Source organism: Aotus nancymaae, unplaced genomic scaffold (assembly GCF_030222135.1).
Source record: "Aotus nancymaae isolate 86718 unplaced genomic scaffold, 86718_ANA_hifiasm-v0.15.2.pri h1tg000036l, whole genome shotgun sequence".
Taxonomy (NCBI): Eukaryota; Metazoa; Chordata; class Mammalia; order Primates; family Aotidae; genus Aotus; species Aotus nancymaae.
In genome coordinates, this window is record NW_026988450.1 from 73,083,706 (window position 1) to 73,098,852 (window position 15,147).

The 15,147-nt window shown below is 42.4% G+C and overlaps 1 protein-coding gene across 6 annotated transcripts in view; it reads right to left on the minus strand.

Annotated features, from left to right (window-relative positions):
* MTSS1 (MTSS I-BAR domain containing 1) overlaps window positions 1–15,147 on the minus strand; it is a 185,743-nt gene that overhangs the window by 144,821 nt on the left and 25,775 nt on the right. For all 6 annotated transcript variants that reach the window (XM_064384573.1, XM_021673613.2, XM_021673615.2 and 3 more), the window contains exons 2-3: window positions 13,824–13,885; window positions 9,093–9,166 (exon numbers count right to left, since the gene is read on the minus strand). In XM_064384573.1, the coding sequence (XP_064240643.1) occupies window positions 9,093–9,166; window positions 13,824–13,885 (136 nt within the window). The remainder of the gene's footprint in view (window positions 1–9,092; window positions 9,167–13,823; window positions 13,886–15,147) is intronic.

Below are 15,147 nucleotides of genomic sequence, written 5' to 3' on the forward strand. Positions count from 1 at the left end.
TCCCTAGATCTGTGCTGTATAATACAATAGCCAGTAGCTATGTATGACTGTTTAAATTCAAATTAATTGAAATTTTTTAAAAATTAAATTTCTGGCCAGGTGCAGTGGCTCACACCTGTAATCCCAGCACTTTGGGAGGCTAAGGCAGGCAAATCACAAGGTCAGGAGTTCGAGACCAGCCTGGCCAACATGGTGAAATCTCATCTCTACCAAAAGTACAAAACATCAGCTGGCGTAGTGGTCGGCACCTATAATCCCAGTTACTCGGGAGGCTGAGGTGGAAGAATCGCTTGAACCTGGGAGGTGGAGGTTGCAGTGAGCTGAGATCATGCCACTGCACTCTAGTCTGGGAAACAGAGTGAGACTGTGTCTCAAAAAATAAATAAATAAACAAATAAATAAAAATAATTGCTGTTCCTTAGACACACCACAGTCAGCCACATTTCAAATGCTCAACTACTGGCTACCATATTGGACAAGGCAGATGCAGAACATTTCTAGCATCAGAGAACAATGACCCTGGCCCAGACTAAAAGGCCAGACTGCATCAGTGTCATCCACATGTACACATGTCCTGACTTAAGGCCCGCAGCTAAAAGCAAAGCAAAACCAACAAAAACAAAGAAGAAATCAGGAAGAAAAGGTAACTTTGTCTGAGCCCAGTCAAGTTTCCATTTTAACCAACTACAAATGTTTTTATTTTTTTTAGCTTCATTCTTACGCCCCACACCCACTTACAAATACAGCAAGGAGACCTTTCTTTTCTTTCTTTTTTCCTTCCTTCCTTTCTTCCTTTCTTTCTTCCTTTCCCTCTCTCTCTCTCTTTCTTTCTGAGATGGAATTTCGTTCTTGTTCCCCAGGTTGGAGTGCAATGGCACGATCTCGGCTTGGCGCGATCTCAGCTTACTGCAACCTCCACCTCCTGGGTTCAAGAGATTCTCCTGTCTCAGCTTCCTGAGTAGCTGGGATTACATGCATATGCCACCATGCCCAGCTAATTTCTGTATTTTTAGTAGAGATTGGGTTTCTCCACAGTGGTCAGGCTGGTCTTGAACTCCCAACCTCAGGCGATCCACCCGCCTTGGCCTTCCAAAGTGCTAGGATTACAGGCATGAGCCACCACGCCTAGCTGATACGCTTTTTTATTTTTAATCAAATGAAGAAATTTGACATTTCCTTATGGTAATATTTGAAGAATTTTCCATTCCAGTCCTGCAAGAAAGACCTCTTATGTTTTTAATTTGAAAAAAATGTTTTTCAGTTTGAGGCTAAAGAGTTTGCTAGGTAGCAAAAAGAAAGACAAAGATTTCAGGTGATAGATATCCCAATTACCCTGCTTTGATCTTTTTATTTTTTGAGACAGAGTCTCACTCCATTACCCAGACTGAAGTGCAGTGGCATGATCTTGGCTCACTGCAACCTCCGCCTCTTGCATTCAAGTGATTCTCATGTCTCAGCCTCCTGAGTAGCTGGAATTAGAGGTGCACCACTAAGTCCAGCTAATTTTTTTTTTTTTTTTTTTTTTTTTTTGTATTTTTAAAAGAGCCAGGATTTCGCCAAGTTGGCCAGGCTGGTCTCAAACTCCTGACATCAAGTGATCCACTTACCTCTGCCTCCCAAATGATTTGAACTTCACACATTATATGAATTTATCAAAATATCATATGTACCCCCAAAACATGCACATTACTATGCATCAATCTTTTTTTAAAAAAAGTTTGCTAAGTAGAAATAGACTCTAATTACATGAAAGAGTTCTGGGTTTGAACACCAAAGTCAATTCAGAAGTCAAAAGCTAGTGAAGTCCCAATTAAACAATCTGGTTAAAATAAAACTCAGGAGCAAACAAGAGCAGTCTGGCTGGAGCCAGGAAACAACCCAGCTGAGAACCCAAATAACCCAGCACTTTCTCCCCTCCAAGGGAAGGTTCCCTCCCCTCCTCCACTCTATCCATGAAGCAGGGTGGCTGCCTTCTACCCAGCTGTCCCTTGCACCAGAGACTTGACCTCAGGGAGGGGTTACCAAGATTCGAATTCTGAACTCCAGGGTGGAATCTAGCCAAGACCCCATCCCAACAGCCCCTTGCCTGAGAGCTGGCGGGCTTCCCACCAGGATCCATGAAGGCTGCATTAATGTGGAAGCTTCGGTGTGCGCGCAGTCACCCATTCAGCAGATGAGTCTGCACCCTGCTGAAGGTCAGATACTCAGCATCTGGGAATATGAGTTCCTCTGAAAGTAGCAAGGCCCTGTTCGAGGTGTCTGCAATCTGGTGACAGCAGACTGTCTGGAAGACAGTGACAGCAGAGCTAGAGGAATCCTTCAACCCCAGCATGTCCCCAGAGGCCCCGAGCAAGGAGCCAGTTTACTTCCTGAGGGGAGACAAAGGTCTCACAGGTGATACTACTCATAAGCCCCTGGGAGATCAGCAGCAGATCCTCATGCATATAAACAGGGTGAAGAAGGGTAGGGCTAGAAAGGGCATTCCGGGCCTGGAATGCACATGCACCAGCAGAAAGGGATCAAAGGTTTTAAGGGTTTCAGAAAACAGTGAGCAGTTCTTTGTGGATGCAGCTGCCGGCCATGGGCACGGAGATGTCAGTGGACAGGTGGGTTCTGGTGAGATGGCAAGAAGCTTTATGTGTCAGCACAAACATACCTCACCGGAAAGCAACATTTCCCAGAAAGCTTTTCAAAATTGGAGATTCTTGGGTCTCACCCAGTTATTCTGATTCCATAGGAGTGGCAGTGCCCTGAAATCTGTACCTTAAAGTGAACTTCTTGAGTGACTGTGATGAGTAATGCCAGAACTGCAGACCATGGTATTTCCCAACATCTGTACTGTAAATGAGTAACACATTTGTAAGAACTAAGCTGTCAGAAACTTTCTTCACCAACATGCTTCACCAACTTGGTGATCCAGACTCATGGATTAAAGCACCTGGCTAAGACTCCAGCCTCCGATGGCTGTCCTTGAAGTTCTGGCATCCACCTGCCTCCCTCCTGCACACACTCCAAGTCTGAGAGGGGGCCTCAACCCAAACGCCCATCTGTAATTTTCCCTTTTCTCTTCTAACCTTTGCCCTCCACTATCTTCGGCTTAATCTTGCTTCCTCCACTTCCTTTGTCCTCAGAGCAAAAATTGGAAGCTCTAAAGATAATATAGAAAAGGAAATTTACACTGTCCAACTTCATTCATAGTTAATGAGAACCAAAGAGAGATTTAAAATCATAGAATGCTAGAGCCAAAAAAAAAAAAAATGACTTGTGATCATCTAGGCTCCTAGGCCCTTTATAGGTGGGAAAATGGAAGACCCGAGAAGGGAAATAGTTACTCAAGGTCACATGGCTGAAAAAGCATGAAGTCAAACACGCCCCAGATCCCAATCTAGTCATTATTCTAACACACATAAATTTTTGTTATTTCAACTACACAGATTATTTTTTTGTGCTACAAAGATTTTTTTTTTAATGCATTCAGGATCCAAATGGGGAATAAAATTCATACACCTGTAAGCCTGTGCCCTTCCACATCAGGGATTTGTGCGGAGTACCAAGCGGATGACGTGCTCCATCTTCGTCAGCACTGGCCCATCCTGGCCACTGTGCCATCTGCTTGTGTCAGCAAGGGCCTTTGAAGAGCACAGTGTTGTGTGACTTTCATTTTCATCTGCCTCTGTGTGCCTCTGTAATTACCTTCATGGTTTCAAATAACCATCTCAGGGAAGTTTAGATAACACATCAAATGCCTGAGAAAGGCATTTCAGATTCTCAGAAGGAAGGAAATGGATCCCAGGCATACTAGATCATCTTTAATGTCCAGAATCTTCTATTTGTTAGTCTAAAAAGTGGGCATGATTTTAAGATTGGAAATGAGGATAGCTAGCCTTGATTGAATGTGTACCATGGGCTAGGCTGTTCTGAGTGGTTTATGCCTATTAAGTCTTTTTGTTCTCACCAGAGCCTATGTAGTAGGTATCATCTTTTTCTTAATTTCCTTAATTTTCCTTTTCTTATTTTTTAAGTAGCCCAGACAAATGCATGCCACTCAGTTCAAACATTTCTCAGCTCCTGTGATAGCCATGTGCTGATCCATCATGGATGTGAAGGAAGCAGAGACCCAGAGACCCTGCTCCACAAAGCCTGGGTTCCATGTATACCAGATACCTAGAGACTAATTCTTTGTGTTCAATAATACAGAAAAAGGTACTTTCATATTTAAAACAAATTATATATTCATTCAGAGTCTAAAATCAATAAAATGTGGAACTGCACCTAGTGCTAATAAACTGAAATTCCATTACAGTTTATTAACCCAAATATACACATCATAATATCCACTTACACACTTTCATTTAAAAAATAATGGAAGCAACCAAGTTCTAACATATTTTCACACTCTGTTTAATAGGTACATAACTACTAGATTGATTTTGCTCTTATAGTAACTAGTTTTCAAAGTTTTTCCTAAGTAAATTTTATTAATAGCTAGTGTAAAAGATTTGCTATAAAGGACAAAGACCATTCAGAGCTGTTTCCTTTTGGAAACAATATAAGATGCTAATATTTTGGAAACCAGAGCAACCCACTAGCTTGAAATTCTGGGCACCTGCCCAGAAGAGATGCACTTAATAATAATTGTAATTCCCTCCTACCGCTTCCATCAAGAGGGACTGAAAAAGAAAAAAATACATGGAAAGGCTCTAAAAGCAAGGGAGTAGATCAAGGATATTCTTTCTGTAGAGGGTAAATATCAAACCACAAACTCTGCCAGAGTCACGGCCTACACCAACCTAAGCCCCAAATCTATTTGCTGCTGACCAAAACAGCTTGAAGCACTTTTTACAGATTATCATTTCCTTGGTGATCCATACACTATTAAAAATAGATCACTTGTAGGACTTCAAAAGGATATATACTTGGGCATTAATTACAGCAGAGCTTGTAGTAGCAAAAACTTGGAGATAACCTAAATATCTATCAAGAGAATAACGATTCAATTGTGCTGTATTCAGACAGTGCTATATTCAGAAACACCATTTGGCCACTAGCAAGAATCAGGTAGATCTTGGTACTGGAAAAATAACTATAATATACTATGCAGTAAAAAGCACGGGAACAATGTTTCTTAGGGGCTACCTTCTGAAAAAGGTCACACAGGGATATTTTATCCCAAGTCTCATTCCACATATTGTGGAAAACTAGTTTTCTTTCTTCTCCCAGGCATGTTTGTTTATATATGCAAAAATATCTGTAAATAACACTAACCCAAATCCCAGGGAGGCGCGGGGAGGTTAGGGAGGGTAGATTTTACTTCATATACCTACTTCAATTTTTTTTCTTTTTTTTTTTTTTTTTTTTTTTTTTTGAGACAGAGTCTTGTTCTGTCGCCCAGGCTGGAGTACAATGGTGTTATCGTGGCTCACTGCGACTTCCACCTCCCGAGTTCAAGCGATTCTCTTGCCTCAGCCTCTTGAGTAGCTAGGATTACAGGCACCCACCCACCACCACGCTTGGCTGATTTTCATATTTTTAGTAGAGACAGGACTTCACCACGTTGGTCAGGGTGGTCTCAAACTCCCGACCTCAGGTGATCTACCTGCCTTGGCCTCCGAAATGCTGGGATTACAGGTATGAGCCACCTCACCCAGCTTACTTATTTCAATTTTTTTAACTAAAGAGCATGCTCTATTTTTTTAATTTTTAAGTAAAAAAATAATAGTTACTTCTGACACTTAAGAAATGCATTCAAGTTTCTCTTATCTCTGTAAAATATATATTCTTTCCATCACCCATATACACTTAGATCATTGGAGAGTTCTCACACTGCCACATACAATGAAAATAGTAATACATATTAATTTTAAACAGAAAGTATCCTGGCATCACTAAAAATGATCTGAAATCCAATGGTCTAAAAATATGTCAAAGCAGGGGTTAGTTCACTATGAGATTATTTGCCTTTGGTGAAATGCATCACCTCCAAATTACTACTCTACACCTGTTACTTCTGCAGTAAGGCTCTTTGGTTTCTTTTTGCACAAATAATGGCTGTTTTTCCTCCCGTCAAAGATGACAATTTCCAAGCCCTCCAGTGTCCCGCCAAGAACTATTGTGGGAGCAGCATCTTCAAAATCCCAGGTTCCCCCTACAGGAACTTATGGGGACAATCTGGAGACCTTTCTCCAGTCCATCTATAGGATCCACCCAAGAATTAAACATTAAAATTTAAAAACATTATTATCACAGAGCCCTCAATCATGCAATGCCAGATAACCAAGTTCCTTAAAACAGTAGAGCAGTTTTTAAAAAAACAAAAGACATATTCTGAGCTAAGCACTGTGGTTCACGCCTGTAATCCTGGCACTTTGGGAGGCCGAGGCGGGCACATCACTTGAGGTCAGGAGCTGGAAGACTAGCCTGACCAACATGGTGAAACCATGTCTCTACTAAAATGCAAAAATTAGCTGGGCATGGTGGCACACATCTGTAATCCCAGCACTTTGGGAGACTGAGGTGGGTGGACCCCCTGAGGTCGGGAGTTCGAGACCAGCCTGGCCAATATGGTGAAACCCCATGTACTCTAAAAATACAAAAATTAGCCGGGTGTGGTGGCACATGCCTATAATCCCAGCTACACAGGAGGCTGAGGCAGGATAATCGCTTGACTCTGGGGAGGTAGAGGTTGCAGTGAGCCAAGACTGCGCCATTGCACTCCAGCCTGGGAAACGGAGTGAGAAAGACCTATTCTGATGGCTATTACAGAAAGATATCAATATGGCTGGCAAGTCTAGTTCCAGATACTGCTGAAGAAGAAGAAAATATAAAATTCACTACTATTAACCCTGCAGTGGCTTGCATATTGTTTTTCTTTACAGTTGTATTTTCTCAAGTTTCTTTTTTTTTTTGCTTGTTGAAAGAGTGTCGCACTATCGCCCAGGCTGAAGTGCAATGGCGTGATCTCGGCTCACTGCAACCTCTGTCTCCTGGGTTCAAGCAATTCTCCTGCCGCAGCCTCCTGAGTAGCTGGGATTACAGGTACCCACCACTACGCCCAGCTAATTTTCTGTTTTTTTTTAGTAGAGACGGGGTTTCGCTATGTTGGCCACGCTGGTCTCGAACTTCTGACCTCAGGTGACCCACCTGCCTCAGCCTCAAACTGCTGTGATTATAAGCATGAGCCACTGCGCCCAGCTCTCAAGTTTCTATAACAGACACACATAAGCTATGGAATAATTTTTTTAAAGGACTTTTAAAAAGATACTGGTTAAGATCCACACCAAGCTGACATACTGGATGAAGAAACAATGGTTCTAATTTCTCTGTCACATTCTCCCAGGGAACACTGCAAATGCCTGTCGGCATCCTGGAAATGAGGAGAAATATTACCTCCCCTAGGAAAACTTCCTATATTCCCCGAGTTAATTGCTCACTTTTCTATATTCCCCTAGCACTTTGTTCTACGACTATTAATGTACCAAACATATTACTTCTATGCTGAAATTCTTTATTTATACATCTTATTTTCCCCACTCAATTGTAAGCCCCTCCAGGACAAGGAGAGTCATATTGCTTTCTGTGGTCCCATGATAGTGCCTGAAGTAAAAGGTGTTTGTTCAATGAATGAGAAATGTTCTTGCTGCAAATTCATTCAAATATTTAATTAAGCACCTGTGATAAAAGAATATCACTGCACTGAAGGTACCCATCTGCTGGTTCAGAGAAACTTTCATGTGCCTGAGAGCAGTCCCCAACACTTGCCCCTACAACCCAAATTTTCCAATGTCACCATGACAATGAAAAGAACGGGGCTATAGCTACCAGTGCAACAAGGAGACCCCTAAAAGACAAGTTAAAGTAAGAGGCAGGAGAAAGTAGCTGCATTGTAATAAAAAGAAAAGCATCCTCCTCCCTTTGAAAAGGGGAATTGTCTGTTAATGGTAATGTTGCATGCATTTCTTTTCTTTCTTTCTTTCTCCTTCCTTCCTTCCTTTTTCTTTCTTTCTTTCTTTCTTTATTTTTTGAGACAGAGTCTCACTCACTGTCACACAGGCTGGAGTACAGTGCCATGACCTCAGCTCACTGCAACCTCTGCCTCCAGGGTTCAAGCAACTGTCAGGCCTCAGCCTCCCAAGTAGCTGGAATTACAGGCACGTAATTTTTGTACTTTTAGTAGACACCCAGCTAATTTTTGTACTTTTAGTAGAGATTGGTTTTTTTTGTACACATCCAGCTAATTTTTGTACTTCTAGTAGAGATGGGGTTTTACCATGTTGGCCAGGTTGGTCTCGAACTCCTGACCTCAAGTGATCTACCTCAGATCTCTTGCCTCGGCCTCCCCACGTGCTGGGATTATAGACATGGCCACCGCACCCAACCGTAATGTTGCATTTCTAAAGACGGTCATGCATATAGGGATACTCATTTTCTTTTTATACTTTTCACATGTTATGAATATTTTTATGTTTCAGTGCTCGCTACAGCCATTATATTTTTTTCAAAAGATTTCTCTTTGCTCATTTATTTAATAAACATACTTTAGACATCTCCTATGTTCTAGGCACCATGTTTTGGGGCTTCAGACATGAATAAGTCATAGTCTCTATCTCAGCAGGTTTCCAGTCAAATGTAAGGGACACATAAATAGATATAACACAATGAGATCCTTATTTTAAAAGGGTTCCTCATTTTATGGAAACTCAGAAAAATAGTCTATCCAGTCATCCCTACTGCTTCCCATTCCACGAGGAAACAAGGAAAATGTAAGGAGGAAAATGCAAATTGCAACCAAAGGCATAGCTCATGGTTCCACAACCAGCACGTCATTAAAGTGATCAAAAAACTCATCAAGCCAACTCATGCAGAAACAGTGGTTCATTTTCTTTCTTTTTCATTCTTCTTCACATGTGCTTTATTATCCGGAAAACTAGTTGCAATTTCTAATATGTGGAATCCCACTGAGTCTTTAAAAATGGAAAAATATGAGTCAGCTCAGCTCTGACAACTTAAGCTGCATCTTCTTGTGCAGCCACCCAAGGGGACGAGCCCGCATGCTGAACGCAGTTAACGCTGGGAGTCAGCCTCCATCTGCTTACCACGTGTGTTGGTGGCCATGTCAGCCACTTTCTGAAAGGCATCCAAGAAGGCAGCTGCTGCTACTACTGTTGTCCTAAAATGCAAACAGATAACAAAAGCATGAGGAACGTCTCACCCTAGCAAATTCATTACAGCTCAAGGCCTAAAACCTCTGCTAAGGAGTACATGTAACCTTCTCCAGAAATAACTCAACTGAGCATGGACAACCACGGGCTTGGTGAACCGACTTTTTTCCCAGTGCTCCACCCTAATAATATCTAGCTCATTTGGTGCTAATCAATAAATGCTAGTAGCCCTTCCCATTCCATTTCATCTGATTATATGAAATTATTACCAGGGCTGGGCATAGTGGCTCATGCCTGTATTCCTGCCACTTTGGGAGGTTGAGGCAGGTAGATCACATGATGTGAGGAGTTTGAGATCAACCTGGCCAAGATGGTAAAACCCCATGTCTACTAAAAATATAAAAACTCAGCCAGGGGTGGTGGCATGCACCTATAATTCCAGCTACTTGGGAGGCTGAGGCAAGAGAATCGCTTGAGCCCAGATGGCAGAGGTTGCAGTGAGCTGAGATCATGCCACTGCACTCCAGCCTGGAAGATAGAACAAGATTCTGTCTCAAAAAAACAGACGAACAAAAAAAAAACCCACTATTACCAGGCAAAATTTTGCATAGGACAAAAAGATAGGTATTTCTGCCTAAAAGAAAAAAAAACATTAAAAAATATAAGTGATAGAGATGAAATTAATTTTGGAGTAGGAAAGCAATATGTTCGCGCACATCAGTTGGGGGAAGGAACCTGGGAGACAGATCATGTAGTTCAAACCATTCATTTTAGGAATGGGAAAACTGAGGCCACAGATACAAAGTGACATTCAAGGTCCCTAGTTCATACTAGAGCTGGGACAAGTATCCCAGCATCATGACTGCCAGGCTAGGGCTTGATCCACTATAAGACAAGATCCTGGCAGTGTGACTTTTCTCCCTAGATCCTAGTTATAATAAAATTGAGATACTTCTTTTTCAACCTTAGGATGTTATTTCAACCGAATCTTCCAAATTCCTACAAGCTGAGAATGGGGAGAAGGTACTATAGTCATTTTATGTCCTAGAAATTACTCTGTGCTGGGCAAGGTGGCTCACGCCTGTAATCCCAGCATTTTGGGAGGCCGAGGCAGGTGGATTACAAGGTCAGGAGTTCAAGACTCAGCCTGGCCAAGATGGTGAAATGCTGTCTCGTAAAAAAAAAAAAAAAAAGAAAGAAATTACTCTGGATTCTTAATATTTTGTTGGGCACCATAAGATGCCTTGAGCCTTCTGTGGTCTACTGGTTCCTAGAGTCATGACCTAAGGCATCATTCAGTGTCATCAACACTCCAAGCCAGGGCCACAGATTCCACATAAACAAGCCCTAGAACTAGAGTTTGAGGACTTTACAATCAAACTTAGAACCAAGTGTTAATTTTCAAGTATTCCTTATGTAACTCTAGTCTTTATTGAGCGTTCCTAAGGCTGCAAAGTTGCTGAAGGAAGAATAACAATAAGGACTAGAAAGAGAAGATTTCAAAATAGAGAAAAATGGAACCAGATGCAATGGCTCATGCCTGTAATCCCAGCACTTTGGGAAGCTGGGGTGGGAGGATCGTTTGAGCTTAGGAGTTTGAGACCAGCCTGGGCAACATACTAAGACTCTGTGTCTACCCAAAAAAAAAAACTGTTTTTAAATTAGCCAGGCACAGTGGTGCATGCCTGTAGTCCCAGCTACTCAGGCGGCTGAGGCAGGATGATCACTTGAACCCGGGAGGTCAGAGTGCAGTGAGCCATGGTTGTGCCACTGCACTCCAGCCTAGGTGACAGAACAATACCCTCTCTCTAAAAGAAAAGAAAAAAAAGGGAAAGGAATGGCCTTTAAACATCAGCAATAGCAGCTTTGAAACAAAAGGTTCCTGGAAGGTGCTGGAAGTAGTTCCTGGGAAAATCCAGGGAACAATCCCTTAGAGCCAAACTTCAAAATGAGGCCTGTTGTTTTCCAGTAGAGCAAGAAAACATTCTGCTCAAAATTTTTAAAAATAATGATGGACACATACACAAAACCACTTCGAAGCATATTTTTTAGAGAGTTGACATTAAACACAAGCCCTGGAAAAATTAGCTTTATCAAACATCCTGGGATTTATAAATAGCTTGTTCTGATTTACAATTAATATCTGACACAATGGCTGGATTTATTCTCATCCAACTCAATGCTAATCATCCAAATTTAATGAACCAGCTGTAGAGGTGCCTTGAGTATTACGCGATCACCAGGGCTCTGCTGAAAATTAGAATAGTGATCAATTTTGAGGCTTTTAAATGGCAGTCATATTTCACTGTCTCATGTAGTCACAAGACATCTTGGCCCTCTCTGATGGGGCAGAGCAAACTTATAACCAACAGAAACACAAAGGAGTGATTCAGCTTAAATATACCAAGCCTCCTATGCCGCTTCTGCAATCTAAACTTCACCCTTCCTCTAACACACAAAATTAAAACATGTGCATGAGGCCTCTATATTGCTCTCAGCCCTGTACTAGAAGTTTAACAAAATAATAAAGAAATGGCCCCTGCCTTCAGGACAAAATATTGTTTAATAATATAAAATGTATCCTGTACCAGTACAGGATAGGTTAAGATTACTTTAAATATTACTTTATATGTTTAGGATAGCTGATCCATTCATTACTTTGAGCTTCAAGACCCTCGCTGATAAAAAAGAAGTTAACAAAAAAAAAAAAAAAAAAGAAGTTAACAATTTTCTTGGAAGCCTGCCAGACAGTTAAATGAGGCCGAATAAGAAAAAGTAGGGGGAAATATATTTAAATGTTTTACTGTATTACTACAGGAGACCTCCTACAGGATGGAGATGAAGCCACCTGAAATGAATGGTAATCACGGCAGACAGGGAGGTGGGAGTAGATGAAGATAAATAGGGCGAGGCTGGTCAAGGACTCAGGTGAGAAGCCACAAATCCGGAGCAGAGGAGGTTGGATCTGATCCAGCTGAAGGTAATTACAAGAGCTTAAGCAGGGCTTAAGTAAAGGACTTGGCAACTGGGAAAGGTGCAGTATTCCAAGTTCATTGTCCATCTGAGCCTCCGGTTCATGGATGGAAATCTCAAGACCCAAACAAGGCTGAAGAAATGAAAGAAAAAAGACCCACCCTTCCCGAGTTATTTAGTCTATAGGGAGCCATGGACCTTCCAGTCCTATGGATAACACTCTGGACAGGGACCCCCGGTGTCCACAGGCAAAGGCCGGAGAACATCACTTCATCCCTCTCCCACCTCTCTGTCGTCCACATGGCTCTTTATCCTGGAAAACCCCTACCTGCCCTGCTCTCTCAACCATCTTCCTCCATCCAAATCAACCAATGTCATCCCCTAAATGCCGAGAACCAGGATCATCAAAATAATTACCTTTTAAAATGTCTATCCTTCATGAAGCACCCACTAAGTGCAATTGTATCCCTTCACCACAACGATTTAAAAGGGTAGAGCTTTAACAAGAAAATGCTGACATATTTTCTTTCTGAGATGGAGTCGCTCCATCCCCTAGGCTGGAGTGCAGCAGCGCAATCTGGGCTCACTGCAACCTCCGCCTCCCAGGTTTAAGCAATTCTCTGCCTCACCCTCCCGAGTAGCTGGGATTACAGGCGCGTGCTACCTTGCCCAGCTAATTTTTTGTATTTTTAGTAGAGACAGGATTTCACCATCTTGGCCAGGCTGGTCTTGAACTCCTGGCCTCGTGATCCACCCATTCGGCCTCCCAAAGTGCTGGATTACATGCGTGAGCCACCACACCTGGCCATTTCCTATTTCATAGCACACAATATATGAACAGGCACAAGACTAGGCGATCACAGCCCCTTTAAGCTCAGCACTGGATCTTGTTAGGCAGCTTTACAGATGCATATTTTACATACCATAAAATACACCCTTTTTCAGGGTATGAGTCAATAATTTTTAGTAAATTTGGAGTTGTACAATCATCACCACAATCCAATTTTAGAACATTTCCTCCACCCCAAAAGATCCATCTTATCCACTTGTCACTCTCCTTTTTCAACCTTACCTAGGCAACTACTGATTGATATCTCTCTACAGATATGCTTTTGCTAGATATTTCATGTAAATGGAATTATACCATCATCAACACAAGGTTTTAAACTCTAAATGTGGAGAGGCACTAAGCAGAATGGAGGAGAACATGGACTCTGGAGCCAGAGAGCTTCAGTTCAAATCCTTGCTCTGCCATTTACTAATGATGTGACTATGGATAAGTTATTTAACTTTCCCGTGCCTCAGTTTCCTCATCAGTAAAATGGGGACAACAATGGTATGGACCTCGTGGAGTTATGAGACTTAAAGAAGTTAACAAATACCTGGCACATAGCAAGCACTACATAAACGTTACCCATTGCTACCAAACATACCGTACTTACCTCATTTGACTCTTAAAATTCCTATGGAAGGAGGCAAAGCGGACATGAATGAGTTCCCTTTTACATATGGGAATCAGGGCCTAGGATATAAGGCTATAGGTAATAATGCTGCAATCAGAACCCACCACATGCCTCCGTATCTGTAGCACTTCCAGAATTAGCCCTAATCCATCTGCATTTTGCTCTGTCCCAACTCCATCCTTGCCTCACTATGTTACCCTTTTCCTGTAGAACACGTGCTTCTACTTACCGAAGTTGGGACTGAAGCTTTCCTGCTTTGTTTATGAAATCTTCCCAAACTGGATAGCTCCCCTGCAACAAATCAAAGACATCAATAAGTCACACTGTGATAGACATCTGATTACTACAATAACAGAACACCCAATTCCAATCATGCAGGGAACAATCTGTGTATGTTCTCTTCCTTTGCAGGTCTGTGATGTGTTTCCCAGATCCTATATACATGTATTGGCTCAGGAATAGGTTTAGAATGTGCTCAGTTCCTGTAATCTTGTAAATACTACAAACATCAACTGAACTAGTTTGGCAGGATCTAACACATACACTTTTGAGTCAGCAGATGGTGGGTCCAAATTTAAGGTGTACAGAACATTTAAGGCTCCACCCTAAACCACTTGCTCATCAACATGGCCCTGGCTGTTCTCCCCCTTTCCCCAAATAACACAAAGGAAGGAGCCAGAGTGGCTGGGGCTCTTCCCCAGACACATGGTTACAGGAAGCATTAATTAGACTATCAGAATCTCAAGGTTGGAAAGTTACCTAATGTAGCACCTTACCTGACAGCTTAAGCCCAACACCTGTGGACAGTATAGCAACAGGTGGCTCCCCAACACACTTCAGCTAACAGGGAACTCAGCACCTTCCCAGGGCAGCCTATTATCAGCCACCCTGTCCCTGATGTTCATGCAGTTCTAGTTTTAACCTTCTGGGAACCCTCAGTTAAGATCAATATCCTGGCTGGGTGCGGTGGCTCACGCCTGTAATCCCAGCACTTTGGGAGGCCAAGGTGGGCAGATCATGAGGTCAAGAGATCGAGACCATCCTGGCCAACATGGTGAAACCCCGTCTCTACTAAAAATACAAAAATTAGCTGGGCGTGGTGGCACATGCCTGTGGTCCCAGCTACTCGGGAGGCTGAGGCGGAAGAATCGCTTAAACCCAGGAGGCAGAGGTTGCAGCAAACCGAGATTGTGCCATTGCACTCCAGCCTGGCAATAGAGCAAGACTCCGTCTCAAAAAAAAAAAAAAAAGAAAAGAAAAAAAATCAATATCCTGCTTCAACATGGAAGTCTTTTCAAAATCCAGTTTCACATCCAACCCCATTTCTCCACGGGACCCTGCTTCACACCCTGACAGCATCCCAGAGATACTCATCGTGTCTCCCTGCTCTTCCTCTAAGTATGGTGCGCAGACACAAACTGAAACCTGCAGGTGCAAGTCCCACCAGGGCAAAGCAGGGCAGGAACCGACATCTCCCTTCCTATACGTTAAGTTTATAGTATGGTCAAACAGCCCACCAACCAAGAGGTAACTCAAAATCAACCCAAAAAGGG